General features: G+C 40.1%; 1 protein-coding gene across 1 annotated transcript in view; it reads right to left on the bottom strand.

The window, feature by feature from the left end:
* Positions 1 to 1,302: 1,302 nt before the first annotated feature.
* Positions 1,303 to 21,814, bottom strand: part of SPHKAP (SPHK1 interactor, AKAP domain containing) — a 408,888-nt gene continuing 388,376 nt past the window's right edge. Inside the window, exons 10-12 of the mRNA XM_053711468.1 lie at positions 21,378 to 21,427; positions 6,246 to 6,430; positions 1,303 to 1,488 (exon numbers count right to left, since the gene is read on the bottom strand). Of these exons, the coding sequence (XP_053567443.1) occupies positions 1,345 to 1,488; positions 6,246 to 6,430; positions 21,378 to 21,427 (379 nt within the window). The 3' untranslated portion in view covers positions 1,303 to 1,344. The remainder of the gene's footprint in view (positions 1,489 to 6,245; positions 6,431 to 21,377; positions 21,428 to 21,814) is intronic.

The following is a 21,814-nucleotide window of genomic DNA, read 5'->3' on the forward strand; positions in this document are numbered from 1 at the left end:
AATAAAAATGTAGTTAGAGTTTGTAAAATAATCACTTGTGCTTAAAATAAAGCCATTGAGGCCGAATTATCAAATGTCTGTGCGGATCAGGTCCGACAGACATCGCTGAATGCGGAGAGCAATACGCTCTCCGTATTCAGCATTGCACCAGCAGCTCACAAGAGCTGCTGGTGCAACGCCGCCCCCTGCAGACTCGCGGCCAATGAGCCGCCAGCAGGGAGGTGTCAATCAAACCGATCGTACTCAATCGGGGTGAATTGTGGCGATTCCTGTCCTGGCCCTCAAGCTCTATATGGAGCTTGATAAATGGGCCTCATTGTCCTGTTTTGTTTTTCTTTCAATCTTGTGCTCATGGTTGTTACTATGGTTTTGTAGTCTGTTAAAACACACTCAATGAAACTTTGGTTGTTTGCTGATATAACTCATTTCTTCCCATAGTGCTTCAATATATATTATTTTGTATCATGTAACTTTACAATATAACATCTCCTATAATATGACTCATTTAAAAACAGAGAAACAAAACACACACTGTCTAGTATTAGTTATGCAGCAGCTGTATATTTCCTGCATTCAATTTTAAAGGTTAAATTCATGTATGCACTGCCCTGGCACTCCAACATAATATAACACTGTACTATTCCTTTAAATAATCTAGACCTCCTCCGCCTGAATTATCTCTTCCTCTAACTCAACACTCAACATCTACAGATAATAACGAGTTCTCTGTAATTTCATATACTTCTTGCTGTGATCCATTATCACACAATATTACATTTTGCTGTTAAGTGTTGGTAGAGAAATTCTGCTTAGAATGTTCCCGTGGCCTCTTTTGATAAGTAGGACTGTATCACTGCTTCTTTTAATAGGTGTGTAATCATTTATTTTAAGCCATCACTGCAGGGACTTTTAACAAGTTACATACAATTAAATCTGCGTTCCTGAAGGTCACAGTTCACTAGTAATTTAATACCCATCCGATGATGCACCACTCCAGAATAAATTAAGAACAAATGTAAAGTCTGTTGAGAATTCATTTAGTATTACAATCTGTAAAAATATGTCCACAATCCCACCAAACGCAGCCATTTTAAAGACAACCCATTCAATATACATATGTGCACATATATATATATATTTTTATATGCTAGAAAAATATTATGCATCGCCCACGCACCTAAAAATTATTTCTAATACATTCTAAATATACAATCTGCCATTCCATTGCTGTACAAGAGTATATTTAAAGAGATGAAACCGTTTTTGTCTGCATTGTTCTGTTTAAGTGTTGCAGTCCAGGATTTTACAAAGAGATTATTCCATGTTGCTAGCTTCAGATGCCCCTTATCCAAGTTCCAGCAGCCAATCAAAAAAGCTGTGAAGTTTCTCTTCGCCCTGCTCCTGAATCTTGCGGTGAAGAATCAAGGCGCTGAAAATATCCCCCACTTTCCAGGATTTTGCTTGTACTAAACGTGTGACTTCAAGGAACTAAAGGAAAAAGTAGGAAGAAATGAGATAATGAATACAAGAAGAAGTGGCATTGGAATTGGGGCAGGGTTAGCATGTTAATTATAGAATTTAGAAGTGAGTGGGACAGATAAAAAGTGGTTGGTAGCCAATAAATAGAGAGAGCAAGAAATTACTTTGGTTTATCAGAATATTATATAAACGACGATGACTGTCATTTCATTACCCATCATCTCTAAAATTGAGTGTTTCCATATCATGTATATAAATATAACTATATATATATAGTTCAAGAAAGAGCACTCTCACCTTGAAATCAACTGCCAGGGTGCCAACGATTAAATATAACAAGCAAAAAGCATATTCTGAGGAAGGGGAGTGTCCCCCCGAAACATCACGCTTATTCAAATAAAGTACACATAAAAATACCAGAGAGTACCTTCTTCTACTTGTTTTATACATATATATATATATATATATATATATATATATATATATATCAGTGTTTAATTTATTGTTATTTCATTGTCTCTTTTTATTTGCATGTTCTTTATAAACAGTGCATAAAAAAAGATTAACCATTTAAACATCGCAACCACAAGTCACAAATCTCCCCATATATCATGGTGTCAAAAAAGTTCTACCTCACACTTTCCTTTGCCCTCTTGTATATATGTATGGTACTTTCAGGTGAGTGACATAGTGATTATCTTATACCTCTCAGCATATGATCCTTAACTGAATACCTCTTCTCTTTTAAGGTGTGTCACTTGCACCATTTTAATGCAAAGATGTGACTGCTTATGAGTTAAGAGCACTACCACTACGTACGTATATATGTGTTTGACATTTGTATAGCAAGTAAGACCTCTGATTTGAAAGAAGGGAGTCACCTGTTCCAAATTAGGGGTGTTGTGTGTGGTGCACACTGTATCTAACCATGTAATAAATGTGTTATATAGTTAATTGGCATTGCCTCATTCCAAAATTTAGTTCTGATGTTTCATATGTGTGTTTTATGGGAGGTAAATGAAGGCTCTAAAATCCCCCTCCACCTCCTCAAGGTTCTATTACTGCAGGTAATTTCCATCACTACAGAGATAACCTGATATTTTAAGAGTAGGTGCCCCATAATTTGAAAGAGGAAACAGGGAGGGAGAAGCAGATTCCCTCTCCCACCATAAAACACATTCTTGGTGGCTAGTGGTGCAGATTATATTCTAAGGTAGGAAATGTAGCTTTCACCAAAGACCTTCCCCTGGTATACTATGAGAAACTACATCTCAGAGGGTCATGCATTTTTTAGCTGAATGTAAATAAATAACATTAAACTATAGTTGCATTTAAACTGTACAGAAGCATTTTGTTTTTATTAAAATTCAGTAAATTATATCACTCTTTTACAATATATGAGGAGTCCACGGATTTCATCCTTACTTATGGGATATCGCCTCCTGGTCAGCAGGAGGAGGCAAAGAGCACCACAGCAGAGCTGTATATATAGCTCCTCCCTTACCTCCCACCCCAGTCATTCTCTTTGCCTGTGTTAGTGATAGAAAGAGGTAAAGTGAGGTGTTAGTTTAGATTCTTCAATCAAGAGTTTTTTTTTTTTAAATGGTGCCAAAGTGTACTATTTTACTACAGAGCAGCCTCTGGATTTATAACCTTCTGGCTATGGGAACTGGAGGGGTTTTTAACCCCTCTGCGCCTCCCATATTCATGCTGCTATTCTGTGTTGGTCTTAGAGAAGCTTTAACTAAGGCCCTTCTATCTTCACAGGACGTCAGGAGGAAGTGTGGACCTCTTGACACTGAAATTTATCATGCTGTTCCTAAGCATGAAGGTAAGTGCAGTCTTTTTGTTTTGTTTTCTGGGGCTTGGCACTCAAAAATAAAGAAAAGGAGTGACATAGCTCAGAACTGACTGTGCTTTCTGTCAGGGGCTATTAAGGCTTCCTGTCGCTATATGCTGGTCCTCATTAGTATAAGGAAAGAATGGGAACCGTCATAGAACTTATATTATCCAGACACTCTAGCATGACTACTGTAACCTAGAAGCGCTGGGATGTTATACTATCAGGTGTTGTATACTCGGGCTATTCTCTTTTGATATACTGATAGAAAAGAGTTCACTAAGGGAAAGGCTGACGCTGGGAGAATTCCGGAGCTGACACTACTAGACTCCGAGGTTTTGGCCTGTATGGGCGTGTTGCTTGTTTTTTCCTGGGTCCTGACACCCATGAAGGGCGGGGCTTTGTATTGGCGTGATTTAACGCAATTGTTGCTGAGATAGACATCCGGGGGATCGTGTTCCTGCTGCCATTACGGCTCCTAAGTACGCTTGTTCTGCTCTTGCACAAGCGGTCTTAGGCGCGTTGGTTCAGGGAAGACAATCTCGGTCAGTGGAGACAGGTAGGCGCCGTAGCAGAGCTGCGGCGAGGTGTCTGATATTTTACTGATTTTTTCTGAGGTGTCAGTGGCAAGGAACATCACTTGCTAAGAAACATTGCTTGCAAAATTTTTATGTTTATGTGATTCCAAGTAAACAGTTATGTTAAAGAAATAGTGCACATTTTTTTTCTTTAAGCATATCGATATATAAATATATATTTTGTGCCACTCGACCAAGCTAGCATTTTTTTCTTGTACTTCTGTTATCATGGAGGATCTAGAACAAAGTACTTGTCTTATGTGTTTAGATGCCATTGTGGAACCTCCTGTTACGCTTTGTCCCTCATGTACAGAGAGGGCTTTACAGTGTAGAGAACAGATTTTCTTTAATAAAAATATGTTTAAGGAGGGCTCTCAGCTTGATGAGATTCAGGGTAGGTTGCAACTTTCTCCCCAGGCGTCACAGCCTTTAACGCCCGCTCAGGCGACGCCGTGTTCTTCGGTGGCATCTGCCTCATTTAATCTGCAGGATATGGCTGCGGTTATGTCATCCACCCTTACAGAAGTTTTATCTAAGTTGCCAGGGCTGCAGGGCAAACGTAGTAGGAAAGAGGCCCATATGGTCTCTGTGACTTCTGATGCTTTGATGACAATCTCCGATATACCCTCCCAGGGTTCTGAAGTGGAGGGTATGGAGGCCTTGTCTGAGGGGGAGCTGTCTGATTCAGGATGTGCTTTACCCCAGACAGATGTGGACCTAATGTCCTTCAGATTTAAGCTCGAACATCTCCGTATGTTATTACGGGAAGTGCTGGTAACTCTGTACGACTGTGATTCTATTGTAGTCCCGCCAGAAAAATTGAGTAAGATGGACAGATATCTGGAGGTCCCTTCTTATTCTGAAGTTTTTCCGGTTCCCAAGAGAATTTCGGAAATTATTGCCAGGGAATGGGAAAGACCGGGTATACCGTTCTCCCCTTCTCCTTTTTTTAAAAAGATGTACCCTATAGCTGACTCCGTTCGGGACTCTTGGCAGACGGTCCCTAAAGTAGAGGGAGCTATCTCTACCTTGGCTAAGCGTACGACTATCCCTATTGAGGACAGTTGTGCTTTCAAAGATCCCATGGATAAGAAGTTGGAGGGTCTTCTCAAGAAACTATATGTTCATCAAGGGTTTCTATTGCAACCAACGACCTGCATTGTAACAGTAACGACGGCAGCTGCCTTTTGGTTTTGATGCCCTAGAGGAGTCTCTCAGGACTGAGACATCTTTGGAGGAGATTCAGGACAGAATTCTTCCTAAGGTTGTATCCAACAAAAATATTAATCAGGAAATTATTGTTCCTTCGTTGTGTCCTAATCCTTCTTCTAAGAAGGAGCGTCTGTTACATAACTTGGACGTGGTCCGTGCTCTGAAGTTTTACTTGCAGGCGACTAAGGAATTTCGTCAATCATCTTCATTATTTGTTGTCTTTTCGGGGAAACGTAGGGGTCAGAAAGCTACGGCTACCTCTCTTTCTCTCTGGCTGAAGAGTATAATCCGTTTGGCATATGAGACTGCTGGACAGCAGCCTCCTGAAAGAATTACGGCTCATTCTACTAGGGCTGTGGCTTCCTCATGGGCATTTAAAAATGATGCTTCTGTTGAACAGATTTGCAAGGCTGCAACTTGGTAGTCTCTTCACACTTTTTCCAAATTTTCCAAATTTGATACTTTTGCCTCGTCCGAGGCTGTTTTTGGGAGAAAGGTTCATCAAGCAGTGGTGCCTTCCGTTTAGGCTCCTGTCTTGTCCCTCCCTTTCATCCGTGTCCTATAGCTTTGGTATTGTATCCCACAAGTAAGGATGAAATCCGTGGACTCGTCATATCTCGTAAAAGAAAAGGAAATTTATGCTTACCTGATAAATTTATTTCTTTTACGATATGACAAGTCCACGGCCCGTCCCTGTCAATTTTTCAGACAGGTTTTTACTTTTATTAAACATCAGTCACCTCTGCACCTTAGCTTTTCCTTTCTCTTCCTAACTTCGGTCGAATGACTGGAGTGGGAGGGAAGGGAGGAGCTATATATACAGCTCTGCTGTGGTGCTCTTTGCCTCCTCCTGCTGACCATGAGGCGATATCCCATAAGTAAGGATGAAATCCGTGGACTCGTCATATCGTAAAAGAAATACATTTATCAGGAAAGCATAAATTTCCTTTTTTCTCCAGGGCACTGTCTTGTACAGTCATCAAGTTTAAATGCTTTTGACTATTTGTTTCAATGTGCCACAAATTTTATTGAACTTCTTTTTTTAAATCTATGAGTAGAATTTAAATGGATCTTTGGAAGATTAGAACTTCAAAGGCTAATTACAGGTTTCAGAACAATGCAACCTTACAACATACCTTTTTTATTTTGTGCTGCTGAAGTTTCTTGAAGTAGACAGCAGGAATTCCCAACTCAGATGCTGCAATCCACTGCAGAGTAATTCTAAGCTCAGAATCCGTGCAGTCTGGCTCCAGGTCAATGTTGATGATAGATACTTCCTGCTGGCAGCTGATTGTGCCCACTGATAACCCAGATGTGCACTCTGCAATAAATGTGAACCAGTGTAAGGAATAATGTTCAAAAATATTAATTAAAAAATGGTAGTTATATAAACCAGTATATTGACCAATATTAGGATATGCAGGGGGGGGGGGGATTGTATGAGTTAATGAGATAAATGAAGCAGTAATATAGATCTATATAAAAAAATATTGGTTGGGACTTAACAGAGCAATATAAATCTTCATAATGAGTGTTAAAGGGACATAATACTCAAATGCTAAAACACTTGAAACTGATGCAGTATAACTGTAAAACGCTGACAGGAATATATCCCCTTGAGCATCTCTATTTAAAAAAAGAAAATATTTTACCTCACAATCTCCTTAGCTCAGCAGAGTAAGTTCTGTGTAAAAAATATACTTCAGCTGCTACCCAGCTGCAGGCAAAAGAAGAAGAAATGAACAGCAGCCAATCAGCATCAGCAGTGCTGACGTCATGAACTCTTTTACTGTGATCTCATGAGATTTCACTTAACTCTCATGAGATTTCATAGTAAACTTTTTTAAACTTAATAGGGAAATAAGATGAGTGTGCACGTAAGCTCACTCCCTTAGCTGTCCCGGGACAGCCATGCTGATTTGCTGCTTAGAAGTAATTTACACTGGGATGTGGCTACTGAGGCATTTTTGAGGTAAAATATCTTTCTTTTTTACATAGAGATGTTCAGGTGATATTTTTTAGTCAGCTTTTTACAGCTATACTGCATCACTTTCAAGTGTTTCAACATTTGGGTATCATGGCCCTTTAATATAAAGACATTGGGCTCCATTTATCAAATGATGAGCAGACATGATTCGCTGTAGCAAATCATGTCCGCTGGACATCGCTGCAGGCAATGCTTGTGCAATACCAATTGGCTGCTAGCAAGGGCTGTCAATCATCCTGATCATATCGTATTGGGATGATTTCAATCCACCATCTTTAAGGTGGCGGACAGGTAAAGGAGCAGCGGTTTTATGACTGCTGCTTCTTAACTTAAATTTCAGAAGAACCTGAAATGATGGGCTTCCACAGCAGCAACTACTGCTTGATAAATGGATCCAATTCTATGGAGTATTTATATGGTGAAATATGAGGATGCAAGAAGAGGCTACAATGTATAAGATAATATGAATAAAGGAACAGTAATGTAGAGCTATAGGTTGGGACTTTACAGAGCTAAAAAGGGTTTAAAATAAGAGGTTATATGGAGCAATAATATGTGTTTTAATATATTAAGTTGTTAGGTTTAAGATAATAAAATGCCTATAATTTGTGAATCTCTATAATTTCTTCTGCAGATCTATTCGATATCTGCACTTACGTGGTTTCTTTATAGTCTAGGCATTAGCCTTACATTGTAACTGTGCATTCTGCTATTAACGTGTATCATTTATGTGAGCTTTGCAAGGTTCTCACAGTTGAATGCACAGAACATTTCATTCTGTTAATGACGGTCATATTGTTGATGTGTTGATCAGTTGTTGGTTTGCCCCACTACTTAAACATAGAAACATATATTTTGAAGGCAGATAAGAGCCATAGGCCCAGCAAGTCTGACCAATATTTCCTAAAAGTCTAAACTTATCTAGTTAGTAGAATAGACTTATGCTTATAAACTTATCTAGTTGGTAGGATAGCCTTATGCTTATAAACATATCTAGTTGGTAGGATAGACTTATGCTTATGAACGTATCTAGTTGGTAGGATAGCCTTATGCTTATGAACGTATCTAGTTGGTAGGATAGCCTTATGCTTATAAACGTATCTAGTTGGTAGGATAGCCTTACGCTTATAAACGTTTCTATTTGGTAGGATAGCCTTACGCTTATGAACGTATCTATTTGGTAGGATAGCCTTATGCTTATAAACCTATCTAGTTGGTACGATAGCCTTATGCTTATAAACTTATCTATTTAGTAAGATAGCCTTATGCTTATAAACATATCTAGATGGTAGGATAGTCTTATGCTTATAAACGTATCTAGTTGGTAGGATAGCCTTATGCTGATAAAACATAATTTATGCTTACCTGATAAATTTATTTCTCTTGTGGTGTATCCAGTCCACGGATCATCCATTACTTGTGGGATATTCTCCTTCCCAACAGGAAGCTGCAAGAGGATCACCCACAGCAGAGCTGTCTATATAGCTCCTCCCCTAACTGCCACCTCCAGTCATTCGACCAAAGACAAGCAAGAGAAAGGAGAAACCATAGGGTGCAGTGGTGACTGTAGTTTAAAAATTAAAATATACCTGCCTTAAAATGACAGGGCGGGCCGTGGACTGGATACACCACAAGAGAAATAAATTTATCAGGTAAGCATAAATTATGTTTTCTCTTGTAAGGTGAATCCAGTCCACGGATCATCCATTACTTGTGGGATACCAATACCAAAGCTAAAGTACACGGATGAAGGGAGGGACAAGGCAGGAACTTAAACGGAATGTACCACTGCCTGTAAAACCTTTCTCCCAAAAATAGCCTCCGAAGAAGCAAAAGTATCAAATTTATAAAACTTTGAAAAAAAACAGAAGCCTCATTTTTAAAAGCCCATGTGGAAGCCACAGCTCTAGTAGAATGAGCTGTAATCCTTTCAGGAGGCTGCTGGCCAGCAGTCTCATAAGCTAAGCGTATTATACTTCTTAGCCAAAACGAAAGAGAAGTTGCCGAAGCCTTTTGGCCTCTCCTCTGTCCAGAGTAGACAACAAACAAAGCAGATGTTTGACGAAAATCTTTAGTAGCTTGTAAATAAAACTTTAAAGCACGAACCCCGTCAAGATTGTGTAATAGACGTTCCTTCTTTGAAGAAGGATTAGGACACAATGACGGAACAACAATCTCCTGATTGATATTCTTATTAGATACCACTTTAGGTAAAAACCCAGGTTTGGTACGCAAAACTACCTTATCTGCATGGAAGATCAGATAAGGGGAATCACACTGTAAGACAGATAACTCAGAAACTCTACGAGCCGAGGAAATAGCTACCAAAAACAGAACTTTCCAAGATAAAAGCTTGATATCTATGGAATGAAAAGGTTCAAACGGAACTCCTTGGAGAACTTTAAGAACCAAATTTAAACTCCATGGCGGAGCAACTGGTTTAAACACAGGCTTGATTCTAACCAAAGCCTGACAAAACGCCTGAACGTCTGGAACATCCGCCAGACACTTATGCAAAAGAATAGACAGAGCAGAAATCTGTCCCTTTAAGGAACTAGCTGACAATCCCTTTTCCAATCCTTCTTGGAGAAAAGATAATATCCTGGGAATCCTGACTTTATTCCATGAGTAACCTTTGGATTCACACCAATAAAGATATTTACGCCATATCTTATGATAGATTTTCCTGGTGACAGGCTTTCGTGCCTGAATTAAGGTATCAATGACTGACTCGGAGAAGCCACGCTTTAATAAAATCAAGAGTTCAATCTCCAGGCAGTCAGTCTCAGAGAAATTAGATTTGGATGGTTGAAAGGACCCTGAAGTAGAAGGTCCTGTCTCAGAGGCAGAGTCCATGGTGGAAGGGATGACATGTCCACCAGATCTGCATACCAAGTCCTGCGTGGCCACGCAGGTGCTATCAAAATCACAGATGCTCTCTCCTGCTTTATTTTGTCAATCAGACGAGGGAGCAGAGGAAACGGTGGAAACACATAAACCAGATTGAAGGACCAAGGCGCTGCTAGAGCATCTATCAGCGTTGCCTTGGGATCCCTGGACCTGGATTCGTAACAAGGAAGTTTGGCATTCTGGCGAGACGCCATGAGATCCAGTTCTGGTTCGCCCCAACATTGAACCAATTGTGCAAACACCTCCGGATGGAGTTCCCACTCCCCCGGATGAAAAGTCTGTCGACTTAGAAAATCCGCCTCCCAGTTCTCTACACCTGGGATATGGATAGCTGATAGGTGGCAAGAGTGAATCTCTGCCCAATGAATTATCTTTGAAACTTCCAACATCGCTAGGGAACTCCTTGTTCCCCCTTGATGGTTGATGTAAGCCACAGTCGTGATGTTGTCCGACTGAAATCTGATGAACCTCATTGTCGCTAGCTGAGGCCAAGCTTGAAGAGCATTGAATATCGCTCTTAGTTCCAGAATGTTTATTGGGAGGAGGGTCTCCTCCTGAGTCCACGATCCCTGAGCCTTCAGGGAGTTCCAGACTGCCCCCCAGCCTAGAAGGCTGGCATCTGTTGTTACTTTTGTGCAATTTGGCCTGCGAAAGGTCATACCTTTGGACAGATGGACCCGAGATAGCCACCAGAGAAGAGAATCCGTGGTCTCTTGATCCAGATTTAGTAGAGGGGACAAATCTGTGTAATCCCCATTCCACTGACTGAGCATGCAGAGTTGCAGCGGTCTGAGATGTAGGCGGGCAAACGGCACTATGTCTATTGCCGCTACCATTAAGCTGATTACTTCCATACACTGTGCCACCGAAGGGCGAGAAGTAGAATAAAGAACACGGCAAGAATTTAGAAGTTTTGATAACCTGGTCTCTGTCAGGTAAATCCTCATTTCTACAAAATCTATCAGAGTTCCCAGAAAGGAAACTCTTGTGAGAGGGGATAGAGAACTCTTCTCTTCGTTCACTTTCAACCCGTGCGACCTCAGAAATGCCAGAACTATGTCCGTATGAGACTTGGCAATTTGGAAATTTGACGCCTGTATCAGAATGTCGTCTAAATAAGGGGCCACTGCTATGCCCCGCTGCCTTAGGACCGCCAGAAGTGACCCCAGAACCTTCGTAAAGATTCTTGGAGCCGTAGCTAATCCAAAGGGAAGAGGTACAAACTGGTAATGCCTGTCCAGGAAGGCAAACCTGAGAAACCGTTGATGATCTTTGTGTATCGGAATGTGAAGATAAGCATCCTTTAAATCCACTGTAGTCATGTATTGACCCTCCTGGATCATAGGTAGGATGGTACGAATAGTCTCCATCTTGAATGATGGAACCCTGAGAAATTTGTTTAGGACCTTGAGATCTAAGATTGGTCTGAAGGTTCCCTCTTTTTTGGGAACCACAAACAGATTTGAATAGAAGCCTTGTCCCTGTTCCTCCTTTGGAACTGGGTGGATCACTCCCATAACTTGGAGGTCTTGAACACAATGTAAGAATGCCTCTCTCTTTATCTGGTTTGCAGATAATTGTGAAAGGTGAAATCTCCCTTTTGGAGGGGAAGCTTTGAAGTCCAGAAGATATCCCTGGGATACAATTTCCAACGCCCAGGGATCCTGGACATCTCTTGCCCAAGCCTGGGCGAAGAGAGAAAGTCTGCCCCCTACTAGATCCGTTACCGGATCGGGTGCCAATCCTTCATGCTGTCTTAGAGGCAGCAGCAGGCTTTTTGGCCTGCTTACCTTTGTTCCAAGCCTGGTTAGGTCTCCAGACCGACTTGGACTGGGCAAAAGTTCCCTCTTGTTTTGTATTAGAGGAAGTTGATGCCGCGCTCGCCTCAAAGTTTCGAAAGGCACGAATATTAGTTTGTTTGGCCCTTGATTTATTAGACCTGTCCTGAGGGAGGGCATGACCTTTTCCTCCCGTGATATCAGAAATGATCTCCTTCAAACCAGGCCCGAATAGGGTCTGCCCCTTGAAGGGAATATTAAGAAGCTTAGGCCTAGATTTAGAGTTTGGCGGTAGCCGTGAAAACCAGCGTTAGAGGCTCCTAACGCTGGTTTTAGGCTACCGCCGGTATTTGGAGTCACTGAAAAAAGGGTCTAACGCTCACTTTTCAGCCGCGACTTTTCCATACCGCAGATCCCCTTACGTCAATTGCGTATCCTATCTTTTCAATGGGATCTTCCTAACTCCGGTATTTAGAGTCGTTTCTGAAGTGAGCGTTAGAGCTCTAACGACAAAACTCCAGCCGCAGAAAAAAAGCAGGAGTTAAGAGCTTTCTGGGCTAACGCCGGTTCATAAAGCTCTTAACTACTGTACCCTAAAGTACACTAACACCCATAAACTACCTATGTACCCCTAAACTGAGGTCCCCCCACATCGCCGCAACTCGATTAAATTTTTTAACCCCTAATCTGCCGACCGCCACCTACGTTATACTTATGTACCCCTAATCTGCTGCCCCTAACACCGCCGACCCCTGTATTATATATATTAACCCCTAACCTGCCCCCCTCAACGTCGCCGCCAGCAACTTACAATAATTAACCCCTAATCTGCCGACCGCAAAGCGCCGCCACCTACGTTATCCTTATGTACCCCTAATCTGCTGCCCCTAACACCGCCGACCCCTATATTATATTTATTAACCCCTAATCTGCCCCCCTCAACGTCGCCGACACCTGCCTACACTTATTAACCCTTAATCTGCCGAGCGGACCTGAGCACTACTATAATAAAGTTATTAACCCCTAATCCGCCTCACTAACCCTATCATAAATAGTATTAACCCCTAATCTGCCCTCCCTAACATCGCCGACACCTAACTTCAATTATTAACCCCTAATCTGACGACCGGAGCTCACCGCTACTATAATAAATGGATTAACCCCTAAAGCTAAGTCTAACCCTAACACTAACACCCCCCTAAGTTAAATATAATTTATCACCTGCTACCCTTTGTATTCTTTGCCTATTGGCTTTTTTAAGATATGAGAAATAAAGTATTTGAATTTTAAACTATCTCTTACTCTGCTTGTTGCTGCCGCATTTTTTCGTTTTTCTGTAAATATAATTTACATCTAACGAAATTAATTGACTCTTATTAAATAAATTATTCCTATTTAAAGATAAATACTTACCTGTAAAATAAATCCTAATATAGCTACAATATAAATTATAATTATATTGTAGCTATTTTAGGATTAATATTTATTTTACAGGCAACTTTGTAATTATTTTAACCAGGTACAATAGCTATTAAATAGTTAAGAACTATTTAATAGTTACCTAGTAAAAATAATAACAAAATTACCTGTAAAATAAATCCTAACCTAAGTTATAATTAAACCTAACACTACACTATCAATAAATTAATTAAATAAAATACCTACAATTACATACAATAAAACCTAACACTACACTATCAATAAATTAATTAAATACAATTCCTACAAATAACTACAATTACATAAACTAACTAAAGCACAAAAAATAAAAAAGAACTAAGTTACAAAAAATAAAAAAATATTTACAAACATAAGAAAAATATTACAACAATTTTAAACTAATTACACCTACTCTAAGCCCCCTAATAAAATAACAAAGACCCCCAAAATAAAAAAATGCCCTACCCTATTCTAAATTAATAGAGTTAAAAGCTCTTTTGCCTTACCAGCCCTGAACAGGGCCCTTTGCGGGGCATGCCCCAAGAAAATCAGCTCTTTTGCCTGTAAAGAAAAACATACAATACCCCCCCCAACATTACAACCCACCACCCACATACCCCTAATCTAACCCAAACCCCCCTTAAATAAACCTAACACTAAGCCCCTGAAGATCTTCCTACCTTGTCTTCACCTCAACAGGTATCACCGATCCGTCCTGGCATCCGGTGCTGAAGAGGTCCAGAAGAGGCTCCAAAGTCTTCCTCCTATCCGGCAAGAAGAGGACGTCCGGACCGGCAAACATCTTCATCCAAGCAGCATCTTCGATCTTCTTCCATCCGGTGCGGAGCGGGTCCATGTTGAAGCAGCCGACGCGGATCCATCCTCTTCTTTCTGCGTCTCCCGACGAATGACGGTTCCTTTAAGGGACGTCATCCAAGATGGCGTCCCTCGAATTCCAATTGGCTGATAGGATTCTATCAGCCAATCGGAATTAAGGTAGGAATATTCTGATTGGCTGATGGAATCAGCCAATCAGAATCAAGTTCAATCCGATTGGCTGATCCAATCAGCCAATCAGATTGAGCTCGCATTCTATTGGCTGTTCCGATCAGCCAATAGAATGCGAGCTCAATCTGATTGGCTGATTGGATCAGCCAATCGGATTGAACTTGATTCTGATTGGCTGATTCCATCAGCCAATCAGAATATTCCTACCTTAATTCCGATTGGCTGATAGAATCCTATCAGCCAATCGGAATTCGAGGGACGCCATCTTGGATGACGTCCCTTAAAGGAACCGTCATTCGTCGGGAGACGCAGAAAGAAGAGGATGGATCCGCGTTGGCTGCTTCAACATGGACCCGCTCCGCACCGGATGGAAGAAGATCGAAGATGCCGCTTGGATGAAGATGTTTGCCGGTCCGGATGTCCTCTTCTTGCCGGATAGGAGGAAGACTTTGGAGCCTCTTCTGGACCTCTTCAGCACCGGATGCCAGGACGGATCGGTGATACCTGTTGAGGTGAAGACAAGGTAGGAAGATCTTCAGGGGCTTAGTGTTAGGTTTATTTAAGGGGGGTTTGGGTTAGATTAGGGGTATGTGGGTGGTGGGTTGTAATGTTGGGGGGGGGGTATTGTATGTTTTTTTTTACAGGCAAAAGAGCTGATTTTCTTGGGGCATGCCCCGCAAAGGGCCCTGTTCAGGGCTGGTAAGGTAAAAGAGCTTTTAACTCTATTAATTTAGAATAGGGTAGGGCATTTTTTTTATTTTGGGGGTCTTTGTTATTTTATTAGGGGGCTTAGAGTAGGTGTAATTAGTTTAAAATTGTAATATTTTTCTTATGTTTGTAAATATTTTTTTATTTTTTGTAACTTAGTTCTTTTTTATTTTTTGTACTTTAGTTAGTTTATGTAATTGTAGTTATTTGTAGGAATCGTATTTAATTAATTTATTGATAGTGTAGTGTTAGGTTTTATTGTAGGTAATTGTAGGTATTTTAGTTAATTAATTTATTGATAGTGTAGTGTTAGGTTTAATTATAACTTAGGTTAGGATTTATTTTACAGGTAATTTTGTTATTATTTTAACTAGGTAACTATTAAATAGTTCTTAACTATTTAATAGCTATTGTACCTGGTTAAAATAATTACAAAGTTGCCTGTAAAATAAATATTAATCCTAAAATAGCTACAATGTAATTATAATTTATATTGTAGCTATATTAGGATTTATTTTACAGGTAAGTATTTATCTTTAAATAGGAATAATTTATTTAATAAGAGTTAATTTATTTCGTTAAATGTAAATTATATTTAACTTAGGGGGGTGTTAGTGTTAGGGTTAGACTTAGCTTTAGGGGTTAATACATTTATTATAGTAGCGGTGAGCTCCGGTCGTCAGATTAGGGGTTAATAATTGAAGTTAGGTGTCGGCGATGTTAGGGAGGGCAGATTAGGGGTTAATACTATTTATGATAGGGTTAGTGAGGCGGATTAGGGGTTAATAACTTTATTATAGTAGCGCTCAGGTCCGCTCGGCAGATTAGGGGTTAATAAGTGTAGGCAGGTGGAGGCGACGTTGTGGGGGGCAGATTAGGGGTTAATAAATATAATATAGGGGTCGGCGGTGTTAGGGGCAGCAGATTAGGGGTACATAAGGATAACGTAGGTGGCGGCGCTTTGCGGTCGGCAGATTAGGGGTTAATTATTGTAAGTAGCTGGCGGCGACGTTGTGGGGGGCAGGTTAGGGGTTAATAAATATAATATAGGAGTCGGCGGTGTTAGGGGCAGCAGATTAGGGGTACATAGGGATAATGTAAGTTGCGGCGGTTTACGGAGTGGAAGATTAGGGGTTAATAATATAATGCAGGGGTCAGCGATAGCGGGGGCGGAAGATTAGGGGTTAATAAGTGTAAGGTTAGGGGTGTTTAGACTCGGGGTACATGTTAGAGTGTTAGGTGCAGACGTAGTAAGTGTTTCCCCATAGGAAACAATGGGGCTGCGTTAGGAGCTGAACGCTGCTTTTTTGCAGGTGTTAGGTTTTTTTCAGCTCAAACAGCCCCATTGTTTCCTATGGGAGAATCGTGCACGAGCACGTTTTTGAGGCTGGCCGCGTCCGTAAGCAACTCTGGTATCGAGAGTTGCATTTGCGGTAAAAATGCTCTACGCTCCTTTTTTGGAGCCTAACGCAGCATTTTTTTGGACTCTCGATACCAGAGTTAAATTTATGGTGCGGCCAGAAAAAAGCCTGCGTAGCGTTAACAACCCATCTACCGCCAAACTCCAAATCTAGGCCCTAGACTTTGAAGTAACGTCAGCTGACCATGATTTAAGCCATAGCTCCCTACGTGCCTGAATAGCAAAACCAGAATTCTTAGCCGTTAGTTTAGTGAAATGAACAATGGCATCAGAAACAAATGAATTGGCTAGCTTAAGTGCTCTAAGCTTGTCAAGTATATCAATGGGGCAATGCATGCAATAAACATTTTCTTAAGGTAACCCTCTAACTTTTTATCCATTGGATCTAAGAAAGCACAACTGTCCTCAACGGGGATAGTAGTACTCTTAGCTAGGGTATACACTGCTCCCTCCACCTTAGGGACCGTTTGCCATAAGTCTCGTGTGGCGGCATCTATTGGAAACAATTTTTTTAAAAATAGGAGGGGGAGAGAACGGTACACCTGGTCTATCCCATTCCTTAGTAATAATTTCTGAAAACCTTTTAGGTATTGAAAAAACATCAGTGTAAACAGGCACTACATAGTATTTATCCAATCTGCACAATTTCTCTGGCACTGCAATGGTGTCACAGTCATTCAGAGTAGCTAAAACCTCCCTGAGCAACACGCGGAGGTGTTCAAGCTTAAATTTAAATGTTGCCATATCAGAATCAGGTTGAATCATCTTCCCTGAGTCAGAAACATCACCCACAGAAAGAAGCTCTCCTTCCTCAGCTTCTGCATATTGTGAGGGGGTATCAGACATAGCTATTAAAGCGTCAGAGTGCTCTGTATTTCTTCTAACCCCAGAGCTGTCTCGCTTTCCTTGTAACCCAGGTAGTCTGGATAATACCACTGACAGTGTATTATCCATGACTGCCGCCATGTCTTGTAAAGTAAACGCCATGGGCGCGCTAGATGTACCTGGCGCCTCTTGAGCGTGAGTCCCTTGAGCGGGAGTCAAAGGCTCTGACACGTGGGGCGAATTAGTCGGCATAACTTCCCCCTTGTCAGATTGCTCTGGAGATAAATCTTTTAAAGACAGAATATGGTCTTTATAACTTAAAGTGAAATCAGTACATTTGGTACACATTCTAAGAGGAGGTTCTACCATGGCTTCTAAACATAATGAACACAGAGTTTCCTCTATATCAGACATGTTTAAACAGACTAGCAATGAGACCAGCAAGCTTGGAAAACACTTTACAGAAAGTTAACAAGCAAAAAATAAAAACGGTACTGTGCCTTTAAGAAAAATAAAAAAGGTCAGAATTTGAAAAACAGTGAAAAAAAGCAGTAAAACAAACGAAATTTTTACAGTGTGTATAATAGGCTAACAGAGCATTGCACCCACTTGCAAATGGATGATTAACCCCTTAGTTTCAAAAACGGATCAAAAAAACGAAATAGACATTTTTTAACAGACACAACAAACTGCCACAGCTCTGCTGTGGCCCTACCTTGCCATACAACTGAATTTAGAAGCACCAAAAACCCTTCAGAGAGGTCCTATAGCATTCATGGAACTCCTTCAAAGAAACTGGATGTCTCAGTCTGCAAAAGTTAATGCGCAATTAGGCGCAAAATTAGGCCCCTCCCACTTCCTGTCTACACAGTGAGAGGCCTAACAAACTATCTCCAGGCAAATTTAAGCCAGCCATGTGGAAAAAACTGGGCCCCAATAAAGTTTATCACCAAAAGACATAAAAAAAACGTTTAAGCACTCCCAGCAAACGTTTAATATTTCAGTAATTTGAAAAAATAATAAGAGTGTTACCTCTAATAGTAAGGATGATACTAGTCGTTATTAAATCACTGTAATCATGCTTACCTTAAATAAATCCGGTATCAACAGCATTTTCTAGTATATACATTTCTCTAGAAAAATTTAGACTGCACATACCTCATAGCATGATACCCTGCACGCCATTCCCCAAGCTGAAGTTACCTCTCTCTTCAGTTAAGTTACCTCTCTCTTCAGTTAAGTGTGAGAACAGCAATGGATCTTAGTTACAACCTGCTAAGATCATTAGAGACCACAGGCAGATTCTTCTTCTATTTTCTGCCTGAGACCAAAATAGTACAACTCCGGTACCATTTGAAAATAACAAACTCTTGAATTGAAGAAAAACAACTAAATTACACCACGTCTCTCTAACTGCTTCCATGCTTGTCGAGAGCTGCAAGAGAATGACTGGAGGTGACAGTTAGGGGAGGAGCTATATAGACAGCTCTGCTGTGGGTGATCCTCTTGCAGCTTCCTGTTGGGAAGGAGAATATCCCACAAGTAATGGATGATCCGTGGACTGGATACACCTTACAAGAGAAACTTATCTAGTTGGTAGGATAGCCTTATGCTTATCCAAGGAATTCTCAAAGTCCCCACAGTGTTTGTCATTATCATCTTTTGTGGAAGTTTATTCCATGGGGTAGATTTAATAAGCAGCGAATGCTGCTATCTACCCCCGTAGTTTCCGGCTCACCGGAAACATAAGTTAAAGGGCCATAATACCCAAATGTTTAAACACTTGAAACTGATGCAGTATAGCTGTTAAAAGCTGACTAGAAAATAGTACCTGAACATCTCTATGTAAAAAAGAAAGATATTTTACCTGAAAAGTTTCTCAGTAGCCACATCCCATTGTAAAGGACTTCTAAGCTACAAATCAGTATGTCTTTTCCGGGACAGCGGAAGGAGCAAGCTTTCGTGCACACTCATCTTATTTCCCTATTCAGTGTAAGGAAGTTTACAATGAAATCTCATGAGAGTTAAGTGAAATAGCATGAGATCACAGTAAAATAGTTCATGACCTCAGCACTGTTGATGCTGATTGGCTGCTGTTCATTTAATCCTTTTTTTTATTTTATTTTTACTATAACTTTTTACACAGAACTTACTCTTCTGAGCTGAGGAAATTGTGAGGTAAAATATCTTCCTTTTTTACATAGAGATGCTCAGGTGATATTTCCCTGTCAACTTTTTACAGTTATGCTGCATCAGTTTCAAGTGATTTTGCATATGAGTATTATGTCCCTTAAAGAAGCAGCAGTCATAAGACTCCTTAACTTCTCTGCCACCTTTTAGATACGATCGGGATGATTGACACCCCCTGCTAGCGGCGAATGTGTAGGGGGCAGCATTGCACAAGCATTTCACAAGAAATGTTTGTGCAATGTTAAATGCCAACAGCGATGCCTGGCGGCGGGCGGACATGGTTCGCTTTCTGTAAAGAAGTGCTTCTGCAAATTACCCATGAATCTGCCCTTCAGCTTGAGATTATGACACCATGTTCTTGAATTTTACATTTTATGCAAAATACTCACAGCCTCAGCTTTACTAAGCCCTCTCAGACTGTTTATTCAATTTCTTGCCAAGCCTTAGCTTTTTATTCATATTTTTGACTCTGTGATGCCTGTCCTAAGCTTCACTTGTGCTATTGAGTTTTTTTATTTCTGGTGTCCTACTCCTTATTAGTCCCATGAAAAGGGTTACAGGCTGCTTGTGAGATATTGTGACTGTATTGACAAGAAGCAAGAAAATAGGTTTTGCAAATCCACAAAAGTACTATGCACTGGTAGTCACAACTGAGTAGGTCCTATTATCCTCTTGCTACCTTAAAATGTCAAAATCTGGTCTCTTGTTCTGGTATTCCTATTTCGCTAGAAAAGTGCACGAGACAAAAAAATGGGAACAGAATATAGGGTTACTGTTGGATATGATTATTTGGAAAATTTAGCTGGAGCAATATGAACAGATAAAGGAGTTGGTTGTATGGATTAATAGGACACTATTTACATCAGCTGAAGATAAATGAAGTTACAAAGGAACATTTATTGGGCATATATATATAGTTATAGACTGGGCTATAGGAAAATAGTTGATGCAGCAAAAAAAGGAGTTTTAGTAAGTAACTATCTGAAAAAGATGGAGTACTATGTACATGGAGCTATAGGATGAAATATAGGTCTTTTTGGAATGGTGTACTGGGTTTTAAAACATTATTTCAATGATGCAATATGATGAATTATGAATAAAAGTTGGACAAAAGAAGAAGGGGTATAAGATGTTGCCCTCAGATATAGATGTAGCTAGGAGTAGAACTTATTTTAAAGGGCCATAATACCCAAATGTTTAAACACTTGAAAGTGATGCAGTATAGCTGTAAAAGGCTGACTAGAAAATATCTCCTGAACATCTCTATGTAAAAAAGAAAGATATTTTACCTCAAAAGTTTCTCAGTAGCCACCTCCCATTGTAAAGGATTTCTAAGCCGCATATTAGTGTGTCTGTCCTGGGACAGCTTAGGGGATGAGCCTCGTGCACTCTCATATTATTTCCCTATTCAGCTTACTATGAAATCTCATGAGAGTTAAGTCAAATCTCATGAGATCACAGTAAAAGAGTTCATGACCTCAGCACTGCTGATGCTGATTGGCTGCTGTTCATTTCTTCATTTTTTTTATTTTTTTTACCTGCAGCTGGGAGCAGCTGAGTATAACTTTTTACACAGAACTTTCTCTGCTGAGCTGAGGAGATTGTGAGGTAAAATATCTTCCTTTTTTACATAGAGATGCTCAGGTGATATTTTCCTGTCAGCTTTTTACAGTTATACTGCATCAGTTTCAAGTGATTTAGCATATGAGTATTATGTCCCTTTAAGTATTATGATTAGTGTGGTGCAATGGGAAGTTATAGTGATTAGTTAAATAAAGTAATTGGAAACATTGAAAGTTCTGAGAAAATACGCTAAAAGCAAAGGTTACACTGACCAATAAAAACAACTAAAGAGTATATATGGTTTTAATAACACATGTTACAGATAGCTAAAAGTCTATCCTTATAACAACGCTCTATCTAATTAATAAAAATAGAACATACATTTGTTCGTTAAAGAATCCCCGTCCCTCTAATTACCCTTATGACCCTGGTCTCTCACCATCTGGATTTTCTTGCGTTTCTTTGGTCAAATGTTTTTCCTCCTCTTTTCTTGAAAAAAGAAAACAGCATTAAATTAGATTTTTAAGTAATGTGATACCCTGATTATAATTATACAGAAATCTTCAAAATACTGAATTTGACAAAAATCATAATAATAAAACAACTATTAAACACAATCCCCTATTCTTGTTATTTACTTATCTTAAAGTGTACTACACCAGCAGTTCGTAACTTAGGGCTTGTTTCACTGAGACGTAATTAGGTTTGCGCAAGGTCGCAAACCAATAAATATTCTGTCGGAAGCAATTTCGTTTATCGACTGTGTTCGATTGTGCGTTATACCTCAATTTCGTCAGCAGGACTCCAGAAGGAAACTTTAACACAAAATTAACTTACACCTACACAAAAACAGCAACTAAAGTGCAAAATATTTCA

This window comes from Bombina bombina, chromosome 4, assembly GCF_027579735.1.
Source record: "Bombina bombina isolate aBomBom1 chromosome 4, aBomBom1.pri, whole genome shotgun sequence".
Classification (NCBI taxonomy): Eukaryota; Metazoa; Chordata; class Amphibia; order Anura; family Bombinatoridae; genus Bombina; species Bombina bombina.